Below are 25,089 nucleotides of genomic sequence, written 5' to 3'. Positions count from 1 at the left end.
CAGAGAAGATGACTGAAGCTCAGAGACACCGTGATGGGGGCCAAGTGCACTCAGCCAGGAGGCCAGGAAGCATCAGAGCCACTGCCGACCTCACCCACTCCCCACCATGCCCCGTGGTCACCCCACACTCATGAACGTAATAGAGCTGTGGGCCACCCGCTCCTGAGAGCACCTGGTATAGATGGTCTGATGGCTTTGAAATCCACAAAGAGAACAGACTCGGCCTCTGATTACATAGTGAGTTTCACAGAGTTTCTGGGGAAAGGCACACAGCTTCCCACCACGTTCAGCACTATCTGCGCTCTGCTAAAATACGGCTCTAAAATGGGAAAATCAAAGACATCTGATCTTAGATACAGTAGTGTGGGGTCCACGACTCCACCAGGGCCCATGGACCACACAGCCTGGGAATCAGCACCATTTCCTAATTGACAAGAACAGCACAGGATGCTGAAGGAGACACTCCCAGGCCCAGATTAGCCACGACCTCATTCTGAGGAGGGTGCTGGAACATCCTGTCAGCCAGGAAAACACAGCTATAACTCACATCCCTTAAAACCTGGTGTGAAATAAATCTCATGTCACTGCACCATTGACAATACATAATGGAAACAACTTATTTAAAGCAAGCTCATTGTGGGGTATCACCCTGTATAATTTTACAAATCTAGCTAGCCGTTATATGATGCCCGGTTTGCAGATTAAGATATCTTGCATAGGACATCTTCTGCAGGTTATAAGCTGAATAAATAATTGCGAAAGGGAACGACAGAGGACAGGAAAGACTGAAGGTGGAGGAGGGAAGCATAGGAGTTCCAGGATAAAAAGGGTCTCAGAGTCAGATAGCAAAGAGAAATGGACACAGACCAAGGGAGAAATGTAACACAAGAAACAGGCTGATACAGAATTTTCCGGGTGGGTGATACGGCATGTGCAAAGACCCAGCGGCAAGCAACAGTAAAACATGAACAGGAATCCCACAGGAGCAGTACCCTGTGCAAACGCTCCACAAAGCCTCATGTGGAATACTGTAGGAAAGAGGCTCTGAGAGCCAGAAGGGAGAAATCTGGATTTGACAAAAGGCAACAGAAAACAGCATGCAGAGAAGTGACATGATAAAAATGGCCTTAGAAAGATGATCCCAGCAGCTGTGTGTAGGATGGTTTCAAGCCGAGGGAGACTGGAGGCGGAGACCTGCTAAGAGAACGTTCTACTAATTCAAGCACAGTGGGGGGAGGGTGTGGTCAGGGTGCAGAGCCGGGCAGAGGGAAAGAGCACTCCTATGGAACGGCCATCCTCAGTTTCTCCATCTGTAAAATAGGAGGCTTGGCCAGACGTTTCATCTAGAGCGCTTTGAGATCCAATACGTTCTAGACGATCCAAAAGGTAAGATCTGCAAGTGGGCTGGATAGGAACAGGGATCGGGGGGAAGAAAGAAAAGCAAACCCCGAGCCACAGCTAAACAACGAGACCAGTTTGGCAAACTGAGTTCTCGCATTTGGTACTCTCCTAAGAGCCTAACTATACGACTGCACCCCACTACCTCAGAGCAGGTGAGGGAACGTTCGCAAGTAGGGGGTTAATGGTTCCAACCTTACCAGACCCTCGACATGGCCCAGGATGGCACCATCTTCCACCGGCTCAGGCAGGAGCCACAGAGAGTCCTTGATGCTCCCTGCACATCCTTTCCTTGGGCCAGAAGACAATTACCTTTGCCACCCTAACAGTGCTCCAAATTCCTACTTGGTCTTCAGAACCCGCCTGAAATGCCACTTCTGCCCCCAGGCTCCAGGCCACCAAACATCAACCAATGCTTCTCCTTCAGAGCAGTCCCCAGGGTAGACTTGGAATTGTAATTGCAGATACACTCCGAGGAATTGTTATATATTAATTTAACATTCACCTCCCTCCACAGACCTTTACTCCAGCAAGAGCTGTCCTGTTGACTAAAACACACGTAATGCTGAGCACGGCGCTTGGCCCATTGGGAGTTCAGAAATCACCACATCAAATGAATGCATAGACTGTAATGTTCTCTCTTGTACCCACCAGACATGCACCAGAAAGTACCTTCCAAAGGACCACATAACCACCAAATGTCTAGAAATTCAGCCTAAGTTCTCCAGATTATTACAAACTGCTAGGAAGATTTACCAGACGGAATAAAAATACATATCCCGCTGACAAAGACATGTGTCCACTCTGTGGCTGCAGACATCTAATTGCTGAGTATTCCCTTCTCTGGGAACAGAGACTGCGAATACTGCAGCCCTGGTTTCTAACCTCTGTTCACTCGACCCTCCATGAAAGGCTTCCACACACACACAAAGAGAGCTGAGACACACAGAAATCCACACTGACAGTTTCTTTGGTGTGCAATGGCCATCCTCCTGAACGTGTGATTCTCTGCTACTTAAGGAGATATCTTTCCCTTTAAGATACAGTGAAAGGTGCCAAAGTCCAGTGGAGCTGCGACTTGGGGAAACTCCACAAGTGTTTGCAGGTGGAGCTGGCAGCTCGCTATGGTAGACATCCATCGGGGCCCCAGGAGAGCTTGGACGTATCATTCAGACACTGCCGCCGAGAGCTGGCTCGGAAATTCCTGTGGGACCAGCCCACCTGCTCCTGACGCACTCATGCCATAGCTCAGGACCATCTCCTCCCAGCACCAGGGATTGAGGGCAGCAGCTCACTGGGGCACTGAGCCCGCCCCTCAGGAAGAGGGCTGGAAACAATGAAGGCTGTTACTGGGGCATCACTTTAAACAGGGAATCAAAGTCTATACGGTACCGTCTCCATAGCTCTGGCTCTCAGGAGTCCTGAAATGCTCACCCCCCTCACAGTCACACGGACAGGGCCACTGTCCCTCATTTGCAGCAGACCCTACAACTTGCCATGCTTTCTCCATCATTCATCTACAGATACCTCAAGGGAAATAACGATTATTTATCTCATTTTATTATCTTGGATCATCTTAGAGGTCACACAACCATGTTTAAAAACTGGTAAATCTCCATCTGGTGCATTGATAAATTCTTTATGCCTACAATATTTGAACAGATGAACAAAGATCTCAAAGAAGCTTCTGGGCTCATATGCTGACTGCACCAAGTACTAATCTCCTCTATTCTCTCTCCGTGACTCCCTTCAATTTTGTGAGCACCTTCCACCCTCCCTATTCCTCTGGGGTTGCCTCACCTAGAACTTCTCACTCCTCGCAGACCTGCCCATAATTTCTGAAGACCTTCAGTGACACCTGCTATCTCACAGATATTCTTGACTCTTCTTTCCTACAAGGAAATGTTTACTGAACATACTGACGATTTAAATAACTTTTTTCTTCCCAGGCATTGAATGCCCCCATTTTCCTACAGAGAAAGCTTCAGTATAAATAAATTGGGCCATATTCACCCAGAAGTAACACTAAAGAACACCGAGACTTCAATCCAACAATACATGAAAAGGGTCATTCACCACAATCCAGTAAGATTATTCTAGGGTTGCAAGAATGGTTCAATATCCTCAAATCAATCAGTGTGATACAACACATTAATAAAATAAAGGATAAAAGAAACACATGACCACCTCATGGGATGCAGAAAAAAAAATTGACAAAATTCAACATCTGTTCACGATTTAAAGAAAAAAAAAAAAAAACAACCTCTCAACAAAGTTGGTTTAGAGAAAACACACCTGAATGTTATAAAGGCCATCTATGATGAACCCAGAGCGAATATCACATTCAATGGAGAAAAACTGGAAGCTTTTCCTCTAAAATCAGGAACAAGACAAGGATTCCCATTCTCACCACTTTTATTCAACACAGTACTGGAAGTTCTAGCCACCGCAACCAGACAACAAAAAGGCATAAAAGGCATTCAAATTGGTAAGGAAAAGTTAAACTTCCGCTATTTGCAGATGACTTACATAGCAAACCCTAAGGACTCCACCAAAAACTATGGAATTAAAGAATTCAACAAAGTTGCAGGACACAAAGTTAACATACAGAAATCTGTTGAGTTTCTATACTCTAATAATGAAGTAGCAGAAATAGAAATAAAACAATCTCACGGACAATTGCACCCCCCAAAAAATAAAATTCCTAGGAACAAACTTAACCAAAGAGGTGAAAGACCTATACTTTGAAAGTTATAAAACACTGACAAACATGGTGACAAGAATGGAAAGACATCCAATGTTCATGGACTGGAAGAACTAATACTGGTAAAAAGTCCATAATACCCAATGCAATCTACAGAATCAACGCAATCCCTATCAGAAGATGAAAGCATTTTTCACAAACCAGAACAAATAATACCAAAATTGGTATGGAACCACAAAATACCACAAAAGGCTCAAAGCAATGCTGAGAAAGAAAAATCTGAAAAACAAAACAAAACAAAAAAAAAAGAAGAAAACAGTCACAGATTTCAAGAAATACTGCAAAGCTGTAGTGATCAAAACACTATGTCACTGGTAGAGAAACAGTCACATAAATCAATGGAATAGAACAGAGAGCCAGGAAATAATCCCACGCTTCCATGGTCAATTAGTCTTTGACAAAGCAGTAAAGATTATCCAATGGGAAAAGACTGTCTCTTCAACATGTGATATTAGGAAAACAAGACAGCAACATGTAGGAAAATGAAACTGGACCACTTTCTTACATGATACACAAACTCAAAATGGATTTAAAGACCTAAATGTGAGACCCGAAGTCATAACACTTCTAAAGAGGGCAGAGGCAGTAATTTCTCTGACATCAACTGTAGCAACATTTTTCTAGATATGTCTCCTTTGGCAAGGGAAACAAAAGCAAAATTCGACTATTGTGACTACACCAAAATAAAAACCTTATGCACAGCAAAGGAAACCAACAATGAAAAAGTAACCAACTGGATAGAAGATATCTGCAAATGATATATCCAATAAGTGGTTGATATTTAAAATATATAAAGAACTCATCCATCTCAATACCCCAAAATAATAATCCAATTAAAAAATGGACAGAGGACATGAATAGACACTTTTCCAAAGAAGACAAACAGATGGACAACAGACACATGAAAAGATGCTCAACATCACTCCTCATCAGGGAAACGCAAATCAAAACCACAATGAGACACCACCTCACACCTGTCAGAATGACTAAAATCAACAACGCAAGAAACAACAGGTGTTGATGAGACTGTGGAGAAAGGGGAACCCTCGTGCACTGTTGGTGGGAATGCAAACTGGTGCAGCCGCTCTGGAGAATAGTATGGAGATTCCTCAGAATTAAAAACAGAAATGCCCCATGATCCAGCAATTCCACTACTTGGTATCTGCCCAAAGAAAACAAAAACAGTAATCCAAAAAGATACACAACCCCTATGTTTATAGCAGCATTATTTACAATAGCCAAGATATGGAAGCAGCCCAACTATCCATCACCAGATGAATGGATAAAAGTATGATATACATACACACACACAACGGAATATGACTCAGCCATAAAAAAGGATGATATCTTGGCATCTGCAACAACACGGATGGGCCTGGAGTGTATTCTGCTAACTGAGATAAGTCTAAGGAACACAAATATACAATTTTACACATATGTGGAATCTTAAAAAAAAAAAAAACAAAGAACTGAACAATCAAAAAGCAGAATCAGCCTACAAATACAGAGAAGAAACTGATGGTTGCCAGAGGGCAGGTGGTTGAGGGGATGAACAAAATGGATGAAGAGGAGTGGGCGGTACAGGCTTCCAGTTCTGGAACGAGTAAGTTAGGGCGGGGGGGGCAGAAAGGCACGGCACGGGGAACACAGTCAGTGACGCTGGAACGTCTATGCTGACAGACTCAGCTGCACTTGAGGTGGCCACAGCGTGACATACAGCTGTCCAATAACTATGTTGTACATCGGACGCTAATTAACATTGCGTGTCAGCTATACTCAAATTAAAAAAAGGAAAAAACACCGAGCCTAATATGCCCTGCTGTCACTCACTGTTCCTCCCGAGAGGCACGTGGCAAGTCCCTACTCTGACCCACGGGGGAACATTGCAGCACATAGGGAAACCTCTCCCCGCTGCAGTCACAGGTCCTCGGCTACACCCCTGCTCCCGGACTAAGTTTTCTGGTTTGTGTCCCACACTGTAAAGGCCTCCAACTCTCCAAAGACACTGTTTGCATGTTTGCAAGAGAGGCATGATAACACTTGACCCAGATAAGTCAAGTTAAACACGCACTCTCAGCTTGCAGTCTGTGCTCTTCTAAGGTGGGGGTTCAGGAGAAGACAATCAGAGTGGAGTGACTGTGGCTTTTGCCTATATTTCTAAAAATAACCTTGAGAAACAAGGTAAGCAGGAGTCTCCTTGAACAAAGAAATGCAATATTCGAGAGGAAGACCGTCCTGAGAAGCCCAAGAGGCAGGCTGCATGCAGGGAGGCCAACAGCGGGGCGACTCTGGGCTGTGGGACGAGGGGACCCAGCCAGCCAGCATCCCACTCCACAGAGGCTTAGCCCTGAGGTACCTGCCACCCGTCAAAGTCCACATCTGCCTGACCCTTCAGGGTCCGCTGCCAGAGGCTGGGTGGGTCTTCATGGATCCCACGCTTGCTGGCCACCACTGCAGCCCCCACTCATACACTTCAAAAGGAGATCCAGTCCCCCTTACAGTGGCATCTGCTGGGTTTCTTGCTGAATGAACGGGCCCAGAGCGTGAAAGCAGGAAGACCGGCAGGTGGCACAGCTCTGGGCACACACCTGCAGCCTCAGCCCACGTTCCCTCGCGACCACACCAGATGCATCCCAGACAGATGCTCAGCAGGCCCCGCGCGCACCTGACCCCCTGGGGTCCCTGCACCAGCTGTCTGCATCAGATGCCATCGCTGAGCGCCATTCAAGGACCAGCGGTACTTGCTATCCCGTTTCCATGGCTCCCACCAGACTGGGACCCTCTGGAAGGCAAGGACCGGGCCTCACGATCCTCTCTGACTGCAGCATGTGACTCGACACAACGCGTTTCACAAAGGACGGCCAGTGAGTGAAGTGCATCGGGAGGAAATAAGAAGCTCGAGAATGTCAGATGAAGCAGAATTTTAAACTTGCCCTAAAGATCAGGAGTGAGTTAGGAAATCCAGAAAAGAGCTGGTGTGTTTGAAACCTTACAGGTCCTTTTTAAAAGTCTTTACGAGGGGCGCCCAGGTGGCTCAGTCGGTTGAGCGTCCGACTTCAGCCAGGTCACGATCTCGCGGTCCGTGAGTTCGAGCCCCGCGTCAGGCTCTGGGCTGATGGCCCAGAGCCTGGAGCCTGCTTCCGATTCTGTGTCTCCCTCTCTCTCTGCCCCTCCCCCGTTCATGCTCTGTCTCTCTCTGTCTCAAAAATAAATAAATGTTAAAAAAAAAATTTTTAAAGTCTTCACAACAGAAAGCGAGGACGAGTAGGGAGGACGCTGAGCTGGCAAGTCAAAGAATGGGGCAGGAGAGAGACCCCTGAACAGGAACCAGAAACAGTCAGGAGCTTGTATCCCACCAGACATTTGTGTCACAAACTATGGGAAGGGACAAGACTGCACAGCACACAGATCCTTCCAGGGCGCGGTGGCCGGGACACCATCAGCATCACTAACAGCACCTGTCTGCCAGCTGAGGTTCCGGGAGGACCGAACTTCCAGGCTCCAGCACCTTCTCCGGCTCACCTTGTCCATCAAGAAGACAGTGCAGCCCGTCCGACAGTTCGGAAAAGGTCTATTTTGGGGCTGGACATTTTTCAGACACTAAATTTAGCCAGCTTGAGTTCTTCTTAAAAAAATGCTATCCCATTCAGCCTTTTGAAACAGGAAATCTACATTTCATTATAAAGTCGGAACACAGTGTTCTCTGATCAGCTGTGGAGCGCAGGGGAAAGCGAGCGTTAGGGACGGCACACTTGGCAGATAAAAATGCCCCACGGGGGTATTTTGGGAAAGCTGAAGGCATACAAACGAATGGGCTCATGCTCAGATGCCTGATAATCAAATATTGAAAGTGTGTGGCCATTAATTATTTTTAAAATAATAACCTATTTTGCGAGTTTAAAAGAGTGATTTTGAATTTACCTTTTTGTGACCTTTTGTTAGTGAGTTTGACCATTCTTGAATGCTTATTGACACCATGAACTCCTTTATTAACTTCCTGCTAATCCTCACCCATTTTTTTTTAAATTTTTTTTAATGTTTATTTATTTTTGAGACAGAGAGAGACAGAGCATGAACGGGGGAGGGTCAGAGAGAAGGAGACACAGAATCGGAAACAGGCTCCAGGCTCTGAGCCGTCAGCACAGAGCCTGACGCGGGGCTCGAACTCACGGACGATGAAATCATGACCTGAGCCGAAGTCGGATGCTTAACCGACTGAGCCACCCAGGCGCCCCTCCTCGCCCATTTTTATGCACCCATGAAAATAATCTTTATATATAAAGGATATTAGCCCATTAAGGATGAGATCAACGTGCTACCAAGCTCAGCATGGTGAGCACCGAACTTTTCTGATGTTCCTTCCCTTGGCTCTCAGGGCTCTTAAACTTGCACAGCCCTGTCCTGAGCCACAGTCAGCACATGCTTGCCCCCTTTTCCCAGAATGTGCTGAGCACTCAGGCCCAGGCTGGTGGGGGTACTCGGCTCTGCAGGGAGAGGCCTCCACTGGCTGGAAACTGGTAGCCTGCCCTCATTTTGAAGCACATCTCTGAGGGTGTGATTACACTGGGGACCCTAAGATGAGGCAACACTCCTGGGTCATCCGGGTGGGTTCCAGATCCGATGACAAGAGTCTCTCAAAGAGAGAGACTGGAGAGAAACAGGAGTCACAGACAAGAAGCCACATGAAGACAGAGGCAGAGACCGGAGTGAGGGGGTCTGTGCAGGGAGCACAGCTCGGGGATGCCTCCATCTCGGACTTCTGGTCCCCAGAAATGCGACAGGACACACGTCTATTTTAAACCACTAGCTTGTGGTAATCTGTCACAGCAGCCCGAATCAACTACATGCACCCTTTAATCCAATCATTCATTTTCTGGGAATTTACTAGAGGAAAATTACCTAGATTTCCAGAAAAGATCAGAAAAGCTATTAACAGCAACATAATGGCCAAAAATTTTGGAAAGCCACTTTAACAACAGGGGAATATCTGAATAACACTGCACACTGGATTACTACACTTCAAATAAAATCAACTCAAAAAATGTTTTGAAAATATGGGCACAGTCTCAGAAAAGAGTATGAAGTGAAAAACATGCTATAGCTCCCAATTTTGATTTAAAAAACAGTAAGATAGGGGCACCTGGGTGGCTCAGTGGGTTAAGCGTCTAACTCTTAATCTTGGCTCAGATCATGATCTCACCATTCGTGAGTTTGAGCCCCACATCAAGACTCTGTGCTGACAGCACAGAGCCTGCCTGGGATTCTCTCTCTCTCATTCTCTCTCTGCCCCTCCCCCACTGTCTCTCTTCTACCCGTCCCTCTCTCTCTGTCTCAAAATAAATAAATAAACTTGGAAAAAAATAAAGTTAAAAAATAATAAGATGGGAAGGAAGCATGTAAGACAAAAACAGTGATTGTTTCTAGGTCATGGAATTATTGGTAACTTTTAAGTCATTAATACGTGCTTCTCTAAAATTTCTAAATGTTTACCCTAAATTATCCAGTGACTGGAAAAAGAAAAGAGAATGTATGAATGTCACCCAGCTAGCCTCCAATTTCTCCACCAGCTAAGGGAGAGGAGAGCCTACATCATAGTAGAGGTTTCAAAAAGCGGTAGAAATGCAAGAGACAACAGCATCTGGCAGCCAAGCAAACACGTTACTGAGGTTGACGATAAGACACTGGCCCCTGGGTTCTGCCTGTTCTTGCTCCCCGAGAAGACCCTACATACTTTACAAAGAATAGCCTACATCTAAAATAGAGGGAGACTCTGGGGCCCCTGGGTGGCTCAGTTGGCTAAGTGTCCGACTTCAGCTCAGGGCATGATTTCGTGGTTCGTGTGTTCGAGCCCCAGGTCAGGCTCTGTGGGGACAGCGCAGAGCCTGGAACCTGCTTCGGATTCTGTGTGCGTGTCTCTCTCTCTGCCCCTTCCCCACTCGCACTGTCTCTGTTTCTCAAAAATGAATAAACATTTAAAAAATACATAAAATAAAATAAAACAAAATAAAATAAAATAAAGGGAAATTCTAAAGTGCTAGAACGAAAGCTCACAGGCAGAGCCAAAGGAAGAGACTGTGCAGTGCTGCCAGTAATCCAAGGCGTCCTTAGTGACACTCCTCACGTGTCACTGCTCACCCTCATTCGACCCAAGGTACCTATGTAGCTATGTGTCGTAAGCGGTACAAGATCTTAGGGGTCTCACCTTCTCCGCAGTTTGGACTCCGGTGATTTATGGGCAAAGGCCAGGTCTTCTCCTTGCAAAGAATAGGACAAGATGCACTTGCCTGGCCGGCGTTCCGCATGGTCCGCAGCCACCCCAATCCAGGGGCCTGCATGTGCCCCGGGGTAGCTGCACGGAAGCTCCATGCTGACAACTAGGCTGTGATGGGGTCCCACAGATCCTGCCAGTGAGCGGCCAAGGCTCCTGTCTTCCTGAAGCCTGATTCTCAGCTTTTCTTAGGTCTGTAAACCTGTCCAGGTCCTTCCAGTGGGTTCTCTCCTGCTTAAATTAGCAGGGATTTATTTCCGGTACTTGAGAGCAGAGAACTCTAACTGGTAAATCCACTGGTGAATGATCATATGATCGCTGACCAATGACAGGCTAGGTCCTGTGGCGTTAGTGGCTTTTCACGGGGGGCCTATCGTTCCCTACTTGCAATCTTTTACTGGACAGACGCATCAAGAATTCCTCTAATTCCTCTAAGAATTCTACTATTCTACTATGCAAGTGTTATGTGGAGAAGCTATCGAGTCAGAAGAGCAGTGTATTTGAGGCTGTGCATAGAACACAGAACAGCCACCCGCCTTCCTGGTTTCTGGGGGAAACCAGCTCCCCCCCCCCCCAACCTCCCCCATGTACCCTCATAGCAGCCAGGTGCAGCCCACCCCACGATGGGTAGGGTTGATGTTAATCCAAGCGATGGCCCTGTCATTCTCTCCAGTAACTGGTCCAGAGGAGCCTGGAGAAGAGGTCAAATCTTCCGGAAACCCTCCAGGCAAGGTCTCTTCAGTCAGAAAAATGAAGCAAGGAAGGGGTCTCAAAAGTGGTCAGCTGATCACAAAAACTTCCTCCTCTTTCTGGCCCCACAGGGCTCTGCACCCACCGCCAACCTTGCAAGCGACCTGGCAGGTGACAGAGGCCAAGGGGAAGGAGAGGTGGCAGGTGGTCTGAGGCCCTGCCCCCCAGCTGTGCCCCACGAGGTCCTCCGGGTGCCTCGCTCTCCTGGTTACATGAGCACAGAGACCCTGGAAGCCTCGAGTGAGGACAGCAGAGCCACAGAGAGAACCTGGGTCCAGAACCCGCGGTCTGGGGAAAGCACTCACTGACCAGGAACCCTGTTCTGACCTGACCTGAGCTAGAAGCCAAGCTCTGCCACAGAGCTAACGAACACTGTCACTTTGTGACAGCGGTTGGTGGGGTCCCCAACGCGGGGGCCAGTCCTCTCCTCCCACCAGCTGTGGTCACACCTGGGAGTGACAGCCACCTTCACCATTCAGGCTCAGACCTACACAGTGAAGACCCCAAACAGGACAGGCACAAAGCAGGATCCCTGGTGACATGCTGCCCACCACCCCTTGTGACAAGAGAGACACACGTCCTGTTTCAGTCATTCTGTGTGGGACTGTCACCCGAGGCCAAACACATTCTGATACAATCAGAAAAAGAGAAACCAAGAGATCATCAACCTAGGTGGCATCACGGACGACAGTCAGAGCTCTGATCAGTATTCACCTGTCAACGAACACGGAAGGAGCAGCAGGGGACAGGGCATGTTAGGGGCTTGGGACACCGCGGTGACCAAAATTCACAGGACCCTGTCCCCTCCAATCCTGTCCCCTCACACACCCCCGTCCCCTCACACTGTGACCCCGTCCCCTCACACTGTGACCCCGTCCCCTCACACACCCCCTACCTTCGCAGAGCTGATATTCCAGCAGAGGCACGCGGGAAGCGTCCAGCTCCCCAGCTCCGCCACACCACACGTGTGACCCTCGGCACGTCACCTGCCCTCCCTGCCCGGGTCTCCTCATGCACCACGTGCGGGCGCCGACCTCCCGGGACCAGAGCAGGGAAGACGGGTCCGTGTGTCACGCGCTCCGCACGGACTCGGCACTGCTGGTTGTCACAGGCCGGGGACAAACGCCCCAAAATAAAGAACTCACAGCGCGTCGGACGGGAACTAGGGAGCACTCCCTGACAGGGCGCCGCGCGGGGAGGGGTGACCGCCGGGTCCGGGAGCACGGGGGCAGGGGCCAGGGCTGAGCTGAGGCCCCGACGGCGGGACACGGCCCAGCCTGGAACCGGGCAGAGGGGTCCGACATGAGCAGAGAAACGCGGGGCGAGGACAGCGACCCGGAGGGCTCACCGAGTCGGACGGGTCTGCGGCGTAGATCGTAGATCGCAGTGGGCAGCCGCCCCTCTCACAACACCAGAGCTGAGAAGGGGCGAGGCGCGGCCCCCACCGGGGCCGCTGCGCGTCCTTCCCATCCTTTTTCTCTGCTCAGGCCAGGGACGCTTCCGGGACACGGGGCGACGGTGTCCCCGCTCCTCCTAATCCGCCTTCTTCACTTGACGTGCCACGGACGCCTTTCTGTGGTCCCAAGTACTCACTTTCGTCTTAACGGGTGTTGACTTTTCTGTCCCGCGACGGTAACATAGCGAATCTATCTAATGTCTTAGTATTCCTGTTTTCCAACATTTGACTATGAAACAAAGCTGGAGTGAACATCGCTTAGGTAATTTCCTATAAATCCATGACTATTTTCTTAGGACATGTTCCCAGAGGTGAAATTGCTGGCACTAGTTATACACAAAAGAAGTTTTTGTTTTAAATGAGTGCTGTGACTGTTAATAAAATATCATTAGAGAAACAAGTGGATAAATTGAACGCTAAAATATACTGTTCGGTGGCTCGAAATACCTATACAATCTGTCTTTCGCAACAAAAATAAAACTTTTGAATCTAATGACAGTGATGACCTAGAACGTTAGATCATACAGCCAGGAAGGTTATGCTAAAATAGCCACAATGGAAGTTTGAAGAAGCAATATTCAACTGTTTATGAAAATCTCTAAGTTATCACACTATATATATTCCACACTTACGAGTCAGCAAACAGATGCTCAAAAGTTTTGTTCAGAAACTGCCAACTACAAAGAATGTCAGAAAAATGGAAATTATTTTCAAAGAGCCAAAAGTTTCAGTATTTTGTCAAATGAAAAAGATAAGCCATCTACTGATGTGTTTGTAAATTCCCCAGCTTGATCAGCCTCATACCCTCTGAGAAAAGAGGATGGAGCCTCTCCTGCAGGGCACCAAGGAGGTAACTGGTTGTGGATTCACTTACTCAAACATCTATTGAGCGATAGGACCTAAAACGCTCTGTAAACCGTAGGGGGGGTGGTTCAGATCCCCCCTGTGCACTGCTTCTCCTCCACACCATGGACAGAGCTGGGCAACTGGCACATGGAAGCATGAGGAGCACAAAGCATGGTCTTCCATGAAATAATCCCGAAGAGAGGCACCAAGAACCACAGGGATAACTTGCTTCCAGCATCGAAAGAACCCGTCAACGGGGAAGCTGCAGTTCAAGGAGATCTGAAAGGATAAATCGAGGACAGCACACAAAAGAAACAATGGTTAAGTGTGGACAGAAGCCTGGAATCATTCTGCTCATGGCCAAGTCAGGAAAGAGGAAACCAAGCAGTGACGGGATCTGACAACAGAGCCTCAAAACCCATGGGAGGAGCCATGGGGACGAAGGAAGAGAAAGAGACATAAGGTCAGATCTGGGACACCCGTTGTGCCAGGCTGGGTCCCCCCATTGCGCTTTCAGGCACCGTCACAGATAGCTAGATAGATGGGGAGGCAAGGATGCATGAGACCAGCATCCTCCTTCAAAAGCTGTCATTCTGAAAGGGAAGTAAAGGGTTAATCACAGTGCAATGTGAGGTTTACTATAATAGTAGATGCACAGGGAGAGTTACCTAGCCGATGTCACAGGGTCAGGAAAGTTACCACAATGGCTTCTAAGCTCTTACGTGGAGACTGAGTACCACTCCCCAAAGTGTGGGGGGAGGACAGAGACAGGAAGTGGCCTTGGGGTTGGAGACCATACCCACGATGACCCCATTCACCTGGGGTCACATTTGGACAACACGGTCCCTCATCTTTGACTAAGACATGTTCACTGGGCATGTCTATGCAGGTATGAAGATACGGAAGAGCTAAGAAACCTGAGATGTCCACAGGATATTCAACCCACAAACACTAAACTACAGCAGGTTAGGGCATGAGGCAAAGTCAGGCAGACACGGCTCCTGAACCCACACCTCTCCTCTGGTCATGGAGACAACATGGAAATACTGGAGGAGGTCACTGTGGCCTCCTGTAGGTCAGGTCTGTACATTCTGCTTTCCACGTCTTTCACGGTCTACTGAAAGATGCACTCATGAAAACACTTCTGTATCTGTACAACTCTTACATCTGGCACAACCTCAAACCCTCGCTGTAAAGTCTACCAGGAGAACATCGTGATTTAGCGCTAAGGACGATACTTTCTTCACTGAAAAACAAGTATGCCGAGTCCAGCCCATGAGGTGATCATGTGAGGTCCTGTATTTTCTGGTTTTCGTTGACTTGGTAAAAAGGAAACTCAGTCAAATTGTATGCCCAAAGAATCATGTGAACCTTCGTAGTTGCCACGCTTGTTTGCTCTCATTGTCTATCAGTATTTTGGCCTTGTCTTTTGTGGTTAACTCAGGTGAAAACGTTTTGGAAGTAAGCAGCAAAATAGATACACAAGTAAGAGTAGAAATAATAAATACCTAGGTTATGGGAACTCCGAGAGTCGCTTGATTGCACCCAACAGAGGATGGTGCACACCGGGCTCCACTGTGACTTCGTGACGCAAACAGTCAACGCTCGCCGAGCGCTTACGGCACACCGTTCTACGTGCTCTACGGCCATCAATTCCTTCAAACGTCAGGACAGCCCCACAGAGTCACTTGCGTCTGTCCCTCTCTTAGGGACAAAGGACTGCCATAGACTGAAGTCAAATCAACTGGCCCTGGGCTGCCCAGCAGGTGAGACTCCAGAGCCCGCACTCTTCACCACCATGTACACTGCCCACATGGACGCTGTCGGTCGGTGCCAAGCGAAATCAGTAGGACCCACGTTCCTTAAGCACGAGAGGATGAGCTTATTTGCCCGGCTTATGTTCTCTATGGACCCCAAAGGGATCATTGCAGCACGGCTGTTTTTGTGCAGAGTATGTACATCATCGTAAAGATTATGACCAATTACATTTACAAAGTTACTTCTTAAAATATTTGCTGCAATTTTATGGATGGGATGACTGAAAAGGCTTACTCCTCTTTGGCAAAGATTTTCTTTCTTTTTTTTTTTTTTCCCGTGGATACACATGAAAGGGTCTATCAGACAAAAATATCACCTCAACATGGACCAATCTTACACCACAAGGAAAGCTTTAACGTAGACATTTTGGAGAAACTAAAAAATCCTCACATCTCATCTTGTAGTCAGGGACAGAAAACCCAATTCAAACTGGGGTAGATTTCCTGGTTTATATAACCGAATATCAAGCAGTAATGACGCCTCATGCACAATACGCTCTTGAGACCAAGTGGTCTCCACCCACAGCCAGAGCCCTGCTGTCCCTCGCAGACTGGTATTCCCTGCAAGGTGGCTTCCTTTTCAGAGAGGCCACCCCTCCAGGTTGTGAGTTTATGGCAAGGACTCCAGGGCCCACATCTTTTTAGCTTGGCTTCCTAAAGTTTCCCACTCCTCACAATGCATATGCCACTTCTGGGCTCAAAGGAAAGGTCAAGTTCCACAGGGATGCTCTTACTCCTGAGGCAGGGCCGGGGCTGTGACTTCCTTTAGGCCACGGGGAGCCCGCCTCTAAACAGAGGGCAGACCACCCCAGCCAAGCCCTCAAAGTGGGCACAGGGGACCCTCCAAAGGAAATAGATGGCCTCACGGAAGGGTGAATTCACACCGCATGGCAAGTACAACAGAGGCTGGTCTAGAGAGTTTATCTCCTTCAAGATGCATCCAGAAAGACAGAGAGCTCAAAGTCCAATGTGACGGTTTAGATATCCGCTGGCAAACACTCGCGGGGAGACACGTTCTCTGAAGCGCTTGGTGGGAATTGTCGGAACAGCCAGAGAAACGGGCAGGCACCGCTCCAGGCCTGAAAGTCAGGAGACGCCAAGGGGCCCACGGGAGGCTCACCGCCAGCACCTTTTTCGGAAGCCGGTGAAGCCAGCACACGCGGGACTGGCGCTCACAGAGAAGAACAGGGTTTCACTCACCATGTCCACTTGCCTAGCCAAGGAGACGGATGCTGACAACATCTGTGACCTGGCCCAGCCGGGACGCCCAGGGAGGGAGAGGGGGCTGGAAACGTCAGGGCTCTTCCACGGGCAGATGCAGGAGGCAAGCGGGAGGCAGTACACCCTGCAACCCCACCCTCTTCACCCAGAGCACACAGGCCGGCTCCCTACACACGACTGTTCTGGTCACGAGTGAACACGGAGCACCGGGCCCATTCGCTGTTGTCACAAGCACCCGCCGAACGAGCACACACATGTGAGAAGCTGGTGTTCAGCTAGGACCACGGTGAGAGGACACAACACACCCATAAAACCGTGGTGGACGAAGAAGCACTTTTAAGTTCCCCAAGTGTTTGGCCCACTAGCTTCCTGTATGGGAGCCTATAGTTCTCTTATTTTTTTTTTTTTCAACGTTTTTTATTTATTTTTGGGACAGAGAGAGACAGAGCATGAACGGGGGAGGGGCAGAGAGAGAGGGAGACACAGAATCGGAAACAGGCTCCAGGCTCCGAGCCATCAGCCCAGAGCCTGACGCGGGGCTCGAACTCACGGACCGCGAGATCGTGACCTGGCTGAAGTCGGACGCTTAACCGACTGCGCCACCCAGGCGCCCCATGGACTTTTAAGTTCCCGAAGTGTTTGGCCCACTAGCTTCCTGTATGGGAGCCTATAGTTCTCTTATAACCAACATACTGGCAATGCTCTAAAGAGACTCCCATCTGTCCAAAACGATGAATCACAGTTCTTTTTATTGTATCCACCGAATGACCCTGGCATATCCATTCCAAGGGCCAATAAATAATACTTTAAATTATTTTGCCTTCAAAATCTATACTCCAAGTATTCATCACTGAGCTTCTTCAGTAATCATGAAGTCTTCCTCACGTAGGCACAAGATGTAAGATAATCTGCTAAAAACAGACATAAGAAAACCTCTGATGATATTAATCATATGAGAACACTTTTGTTTCAGAACTGGTGTGGTTCTGGACATCTGGGATCCAACGGGACCCAAATGCTGCAAAGCATGTTTTTGCTCTTAATATTTAATTTGTAATTTCCCCCAATTTCACAAACAAAGTAGACAAAAATAAGAGAAGCAAGAGAGTGCCATAGAAGGACATATTTCTGTCCCTGGGGAGATATAATGCAAAGTGTCCCGAATGCTATAAAAATAAACGCTTTTTAATTCACCTAAATCATCAGGACATCAGCCATGCCAAACCAGTGGTGAATGAAGACATGTTTCCTTCTGTCTCGGGCACAACTACTTTGGACAACTCTAGCGTAAGTACCAAGTTTCTTGGAAGGAAAGGGAATACATGATTAACAGAATGAAAAGTTGGCTTAGACAGCTTTTCTGAGCAAACATCTCTGTGGTGAGAAAACACTCATTTGAATCCATGGTCACCTTGGATTACCATCTGGGGCAGTATCTGGCTCGCTCAGCGTACCCTGTAACTGACAGTGATCCTGCAGATGTGACATCACTAGAGGAAGTCACTCAAGGCTTACTGACTTCTTCACCAGGAACAGAGGGTTTCAGGAGGAGAGTTCATGAAGGGGCAGAGAGGCTCACAGACACAGAGTGGGCCTCCCCTGACAGGTGATTGGTGACAGTAAACCACGCTTTACAGACCTTCTCAAGCTGGACAAGACATCCGCAGTGCTCTAGAAACAGGCAGTGTGCTTTAGGACAGGACTTCCTCCCCCACCTTCGTTCATTAGGTCCGTACTTTGCCCAGATGTGCCCGAGCAGACCGTATTCCCCAGTGCTGGCTAGTCGTGTTCCCTGATGTGAGGCATAAAATATTCCAATTTGTTCTCCTCCAAGCAATGAAAAAGTCACATCATCTAAAAGGACGTGGTACACGCTCCACAATTACTGCTGGAGCCAAGTCTGTGAGTCACCCAGTGCCTGCACAAGACAATTTGGCTACTGGAAAACCCTGATTAATGGCATTTTTTGAACACAAGAATAACAACATGACCTGCCAACAATCACCAGTTTTTCATCAATTCACCATTTTCTGCCTCAGTTATTACCTATTGCCTTACCCTGAGACTATTTAGGAAGCAAAATGAAAATGGCATTGTAAGGCATATGAACCTCACATGTAAATGTGGCTCCTTCCAAAGTGGGGAGAGGGGGTGTGTGTGACGTCAGCCTTGTGACTGGAGGAAGAGAGTCCCCGCTGGAGGAGGTGCATGGACTCCCCTAGGCTGTGCTGGGAGCCTAGGGATTCTCTAGTCACTAATACAACTAATTTAATTCACCATCTGCAAATAAGTACCAGGTCCCCGAGCTCCAACCACATGCCATGCTCCCCAAGGACACACTGCCAGCAAAAAACCAAGACCCCAGGGATGAGGCCCCCAGAAAAGTCCTTGTCTGAAGTCCTCTGAGCTCCCCTGCCTTGGCTTCCAAGGGGACAAACCACTGAGTTTACATTCCGAGCTCCAAAACCACACCAGCCCTCGCCCGCAGCCTTAACACCACCAACGAAGAATTCATTCGCTACCCATCGCTTGATTTGTAATCAATACAAGACAGCCCAGGCTGAGAAGTCACGAATTCCTGATTCCAAGCCCCGGCCAGGATCGCCATTCGTTAGGCAGAAGAGACCACAGGCGGCTGGAATCACAGCAGCTGACAAGTGTGGAAGAGCGGCTGCTTGGAGTTTCCCATGCAGATCTCCAGCCACCCACAGGCTCTCTCCCCTCTCCACCTGCGCCCCCTCCCATCTCCACGCGCGCCCTCTCCACCTGCAAGCCCCTCCCCTCTCCACCTGTGCCCTCGCCCCTCTCCACCCACAGACCTCTGCTCTCGCCACCTGCAGACATCTCCTGCCTCCACTTGGGCCCTATTCTCTCTCCGCCTGCACCCTCTCCCCTTTGCACGTGGCCCTCTCCATCTACAGACCTCCTTGACCTCTGAGACACTCTGCCCGGTGGCCCCCTCCCGACCTCTCCTAACTCTTTCTCCTAACCTTCCCCCCGCCCCCGGCCCCCCGTCCAGCTGGCTCCAAGCCTCTGGGCGCAGCACGCGCAAGAAGGGCTGCCAGGTGGGCTGGGGCACCCTCCCCAGCCCGGCCCCACCTGCCCGCGCACGCAGAGCCCGTGCCTGCCGCCCCCACCCCTGGCAGCGCAGGATGCAATAATTACATCCTCATTATTTCTCTGCGATCGTTAGCGAGCGAGCCGAGAACAGCAACAGCCGCTGCCGGGGGAGGCTTGGTTACAAAACCCTGCGCCGGGAGCTCCGCGCTTAGCAACCGCCCCGAAAAAAGCCCGGTGCTCGCGCTCCCACTTGAAGAGCGGGGCGGCGGCCACCCCCTCCCCGCGCTGCAGCCGCTGCGACCCGGCAGAAGTGGCCCCTCCGCCCAGCCCGGCCCGCGCCCCATGCAGGCGCAGCCCAGGCTCCCGGCCTCCCCCACCCCCCCCCTCCGACCCTCCCTAATCCTGACCAGCGACCCCCTGCGCCCCGGTGCCCTGGCCGCTGCCCCGCGGGAGCCGGACGCCGCCCCCTCCTCGGGCTCCCGCAGCTTGCCGGCCGAGCGCAGCCCGTCCCGCCTCCGCGGTGCCCGCACCGCACCCACACCCCGAGAGCCCAGGGTCCGGGGACCCCCGGCCACCGCCGGCGACGCGCCCAGCCCGAGCGAGGGACGAGGCCGCCCGCGCAGCTCGGGACCCCGTGCCCAGGCTGCCCTGGGGTCCCTGCCCGCGCCCCACGCAGAGCCCAGACCCTCCGGTTCGCACCTTCCTCAGCGCAGACATCCTCGGGCGCTCAGAGTTCAGTAGGTCCGGGGCGACATGGCGCGTGGCCCGTCCGTCCGCCCGTCCGTCCGTGGGGCCGCTGCCGCCGCCGCCGCCGCGCGCTCCGACCGCGCTCGAGCCCGGCGCACGGTCGGAGCTCACCGCCGGCGCCTGCGCACTGGGCGCCCGGGGAGGCCGGGCGCGCTGGGGGGCGGCCGGCGCGCGGCGGCATCTGGGGAGGGGCCAGGCCCGCGCCCGGGGGAGCCCAGGCCCGCGCGCCGCGCCCCCGGCCGCCCCGCCCCGCCCCGCCCGCCGGCGCGCAGGCCACGCCCCGGACGCCACCTGTTGCGCCGGGCGCCCGCGAGGGCTGCGGACGCGAGGAGCTCGGCCGGCGGTCCCGCGGTTCCGGCGCCGCCCGCGGGAGAGTGCCCGAGCGCCGCGAAGTTAGCGCGCGGATCCCACACGTGCCTCGGCCCCCGGCGAGCAGCACCACGCGCTCCGGGTCCCGAGGAGGAACGCGCGCCCAGGTGAAGTCGGCTCCGGACCCAGAAGCTCCCTAGCCTGGGAGGACTCGGGAGAACACGCGTGCTCCAGCTGCTGGCCAGGGTGTGCCGCCGTTGTGTCCGTCCTGCGGCTGGGGGTGCCCCGAAGCCGAGCCTCCTCCTCCCTCCGTGGGCGCACTGTCCTGTGCAGTAACTGTGCGTGGTGTCCGCAGGGAAGACGGGGTGCACCATGGCGGCCCCAGGAACAGCCTTCTCTGTAGTAGGAAACCTGGGCGCAGAGCGGCGAGCATCATCCGTGGGGTCTGGCCGCCTCCGTGCGTTTGCTCTCAGCAACACCGAGAAGACAGCGGCCAAGGGAGGAGGAAGGATTAATTCAGCACAAGTTGCATCGACAACCTGAGCGATCTGGACAACTGAGCGACATTGGCCGTATTTCGATAAACCTTCATTAAATACGTGGGAATGCCTTTCCAAGACCAGATGGCCGGCAGTCAAGGAGGGTCATCCGCCAGAGACCTCCCTGCTCCGCTGGGAACCGGAGGCCAAGTGTTCTTGCTCCCCTTTGCGCCCTTGCGGTAACGTGCCTGGAGCAGGTCAGGGGGGCCCCTTGTAACACTTCTGAAAGAACGCACCCCTCCACATCTCCCCCTGGGTTGTCGGCAAGTCTGAGCTGCCAGAACAGTGAGGCCGGCAAGATGAAGGTTCATAGGAAAATGGACAGGGACCAGAAAAGGAAGCAGGTGATCAAAAATGTTTGGAGAGGGATGAACCAGCCTTTTCCAGAAATTCCAGGACCTTTAAACAAAAGCCCTGTCTCCATAAGAGTTCTTCTTCATAGAACTGATCACTCCTGTTAATCCGTTGCATTTTATTTGACAGCAAAGTTCCAAGTGCCAAGGGTTGTGGATACAAGATGAATCAGAGAAACCTGTTCACAGTCGCATTTCTCTGCAGTGTTTCTAGCATCTTCCAATTTGTCTCTGCAGTCAAAACCCATGAATCATGTGTGCCAATCTCTACCAGAAGTCTAGATTCTACATCAATTTTTTAACAAAAAATTTCCTTCCCTCCTCTCCATATTTGTCCCCAACCGTTCCTCTTTTCAAGATTCATGTATTCATTCATTCATGCTACAGCAACGACAAAAATAACGACAATGTGCTGAGTGTCTGTCATGTCTCCGTACGTGAGCCAAACACAGAAACAGCCACTGGTCCTTGGAGTTTGCGGTCCAGGGAGGGCGTCAGTTTTTAAAATTGTAATTTTTTTCTAATTTTTTTTTCAACGTTTTTTTTATTTATTTTTGGGACAGAGAGAGACAGAGCATGAACAGGGGAGGGGCAGAGAGAGAGGGAGACACAGAATCGGAAACAGGCTCCAGGCTCTGAGCCATCAGCCCAGAGCCCGACGCGGGGCTCGAACTCACGGACCGCGAGATCGTGACCTGGCTGAAGTCGGACGCTTAACCGACTACGCCACCCAGGCGCCCCTAAAATTGTAATTTGTAATGATATTGCTGTTCAACTGCTTCTCAGAAGGACAGATGTGGGGTGTTGGTGGAGAAGGTAAAAAGGGCAGCTCCTACAGCGTGGGGTGTCAGGGAAGAACTCTTTGAGGAGGCCACAGTCGGGTTCAAGTGTTAGTTTGCCCCAGGTTCACCCGCAAGCAGGTCCTGAGACATGGATCCGGGTGCAGGTAGTTTATTTGGGAGGTTGGTCCAGGAAGCTGGAAGAGAGCACGTCAGGGAGGAAGGGAAAGTGTACAGGATACGATATCTAGCCGGCCATCCCCGTAGACGTCTGGGGCTCAGTCTGGCTGGGGTCCCTGGGGGAGCTCTCTGGAGTGCACCTCAGAACTGCTCGACCGTGGCTTGGAGGGCTGGACATGTGCTCATCTGCTTTCCATCCCCCAGACTCAGAACTGCTCGACCATGGCTTGGAGGGCTGGACCTGTGTTCATCTGATTTCCATCCCCCAGACTCAGAACTGCTTGACCATGGCTTGGAGGGCTGGACATGTGCTCATCTGCTTTCCATCCCCCAGTCCTACAGTTCCATCCCCACTGGCCTAGTGCGGGTTCCTCTGGCCGAGCAACTCCTATACCTTCTAGAAAGACCGAGCAGTGGGTTTGGGCTGCCAGCGGGTGAGTGCTGGGGACTGTGCAGCAGAACCACAATCCAGAGGACTGCTTGTGCCAGAGCCTGGGACCAGAGCAGGGAAGGGGCTCTAGGAAGGAGGAAGAGCAGGGAGGTGGAGGGAAGGGCAGGTGGGTCGGTGCTCTGACCGGTCAGAGTGAGGGGGACAAAGCGAGCAGAGAAAGAGTGGTGTGAAAGTGGGAGGAGAATGAGTCCGGGGTTTAGAAAACCTCTTAAGGTCTCTGAATTTTATCCTGTATCCCTGCTCACATTTGAGCGGGGAAAGATACTCTCCACCGACAGTCATGACATTTGTGGATGAAGCAGTTTTATCTCTGCCTTCCCAATCTGCATACCTTTTATTTCCTTTTCTTCCTGTATGAGCCAGGAGTCCGTCCCGTGCCACGTGAGAGAGAATGTTGGGAGGGACACCTTTAACCATAGGGTTAACATGACCTTAGCCGCAGGGTTTCCATGGATGCTCTTTATGAAGTTGAAGAAGTCCCCCTTAGTTGCTTGTCTGATGAGAGTTTATATCATGAACGAATATTGGATTTTGTCAGATGTCCTTTCTGCATCTATTGATATGACCATGCAATTTCGTACTTTAGTTTGCAAAAGTGATGGATTACCTTCACTGGTTTTGAGTGGCAGTGAGGGTTTTAAAGACATTTTGGCTGCAATGAGAAGAGACGGACGGAGGTGAGAGTGAGGAAGAACGCGTGGAATTGGGGAGCTCGGTCTAAATACCCGGGGAGATTCCAGTGAGAGATGGTGGAGACATGAAGGCAGGGAAGGCCAGAAATGCTGCAGGGAGAACATCTTTGGCTGGTTTTCCCGGGCACATTATAGGGGGGAGAAAGAGAGGAGAAGAGGCTCAGTGATGATCCCACGCTGGGCTCTGCACAGGGGCCGATGGCACTTCAGGGAGATCACCGAGTGGTCAGCCTGCATGGGCATGGGTGACCTGGGGTCCTGTGACATAGGAACAGGTGCAGCGAGGGTGGTGGCAGAAGACACGCTGCATGTGGCAAAGTGGAGGCTGACGTCGTCATCAATTCTTTCAAGTCTGGGTGTGAAAGACATTATCACCTTAGCACAGGAGGAAACTCTGGTTTCTGGGGAGATTTTGTTGTAAAGCCACCATGTCCAGAGTGGGCTTGAACTCCGGTGGGGATGTTGCCAAAGAGAAGGAAAAGTTCAGGATGCAGCCTCCTTGAGGACATGATTCCCGCACACACCCCTCCTCCTGCACCAACATGTTTTACTTTATTTCTTGGAGCAGTTTCGGGTTTACAGCAAAATTGAGGGGAAGGTGCAGAGACTTCATACGTACTGCCTGCCCCCCCACAGCCCCCCACTGTCCACACCCCCACCAGATGGTGCCTCTGTCAAAACAATGAGCCCACACTGACCATCGTCACCCAGAGTCATAGTGAGCCCCATCAGGGTTCACTCCTGGTGCTGGACACTGTGTGGGTTTGGACAAGACTCACCATCTCCTGAACTCGAAAGTCCCGTTCAGCTGTTTAACTGATGCCTACATTTCTGTGTCTCGTGAGCGTCGGACCTCATGTGTCCCACCCCACAGGCCCCACCCAAGGGTGCTCCTCTTGGATGTTTCCCATCTCCTCAGTGCGGCTGCAGCCTTCCAGTTTCCCGAACAAAATTGTGTAGATGTGTCACTCTCCTCTTCAGAGCCCACACTGGTCAACACAAAAATCTCTTGTTCTGTCGTCGAATAGATCAGAAATCCGAGGACTTCTTCCTGCGAGCCCGGATGCTGCCGCCCTGACTCTGGCCACCAAGGTCCCTCTAACTGCAATGGCTGACACTGGTCTCCCTGCTTCCTCAAGGCCCCTCTGTGAGATGTATGTCAGATATCACACCTCTGCTCTCCCGGGCTGATGGTTTTCCTCCCTCGCTGGAGAACGCAAAGTAGTATGATCCCCTCTGGGTCTTGTCCCAACACTGAGGCCTTTTTCCTGACAGATGACATCAGTCCTTCTGCCCCCTCAAGAGTCTCAAGGGACATTGCTGCCCTTCTGCTGAGTGATCTTTGCCCAGCTACCACCGAGTCCTGCTCCCAGCCTGACTCACACGACCTTCCTGACCATCCGCTCCCCCACACTCGTGTCCGTGTGACATATGCTGTGTGTCTCACTTCATCCTCTCC

At 50.8% G+C, this 25,089-nt stretch overlaps 1 protein-coding gene across 5 annotated transcripts in view; it reads right to left on the bottom strand.

Moving 5' to 3' along the window:
• The window catches only part of DLGAP2 (DLG associated protein 2), a 786,545-nt gene extending 765,974 nt beyond the window's left edge, over window positions 1–20,571 (bottom strand). For 2 of the 5 annotated variants that reach the window (XM_053900746.1, XM_053900745.1), the window contains exon 1: window positions 20,280–20,570. Coding sequence is in view for 3 of the 5 variants with exons in the window: in XM_053900745.1 (XP_053756720.1) it covers window positions 20,280–20,297 (18 nt within the window). In the remaining 2 variants the exon portion in view is untranslated. Of the gene's footprint in view, window positions 1–20,279 lie in introns of all 5 variants that reach the window. The other 3 variants (XM_053900749.1, XM_053900748.1, XM_053900747.1) reach the window with 2 other exon arrangements.
• Window positions 20,572–25,089: the final 4,518 nt, after the last annotated feature.

This window comes from Panthera pardus, unplaced genomic scaffold, assembly GCF_024362965.1.
Source record: "Panthera pardus isolate Hobbes unplaced genomic scaffold, ASM2436296v1 HiC_scaffold_13, whole genome shotgun sequence".
NCBI classification, from domain to species: Eukaryota; Metazoa; Chordata; class Mammalia; order Carnivora; family Felidae; genus Panthera; species Panthera pardus.
The sequence above is the reverse complement of the archived record's forward strand: the minus strand, read 5'-3'. Positions and strand labels throughout refer to the sequence as shown.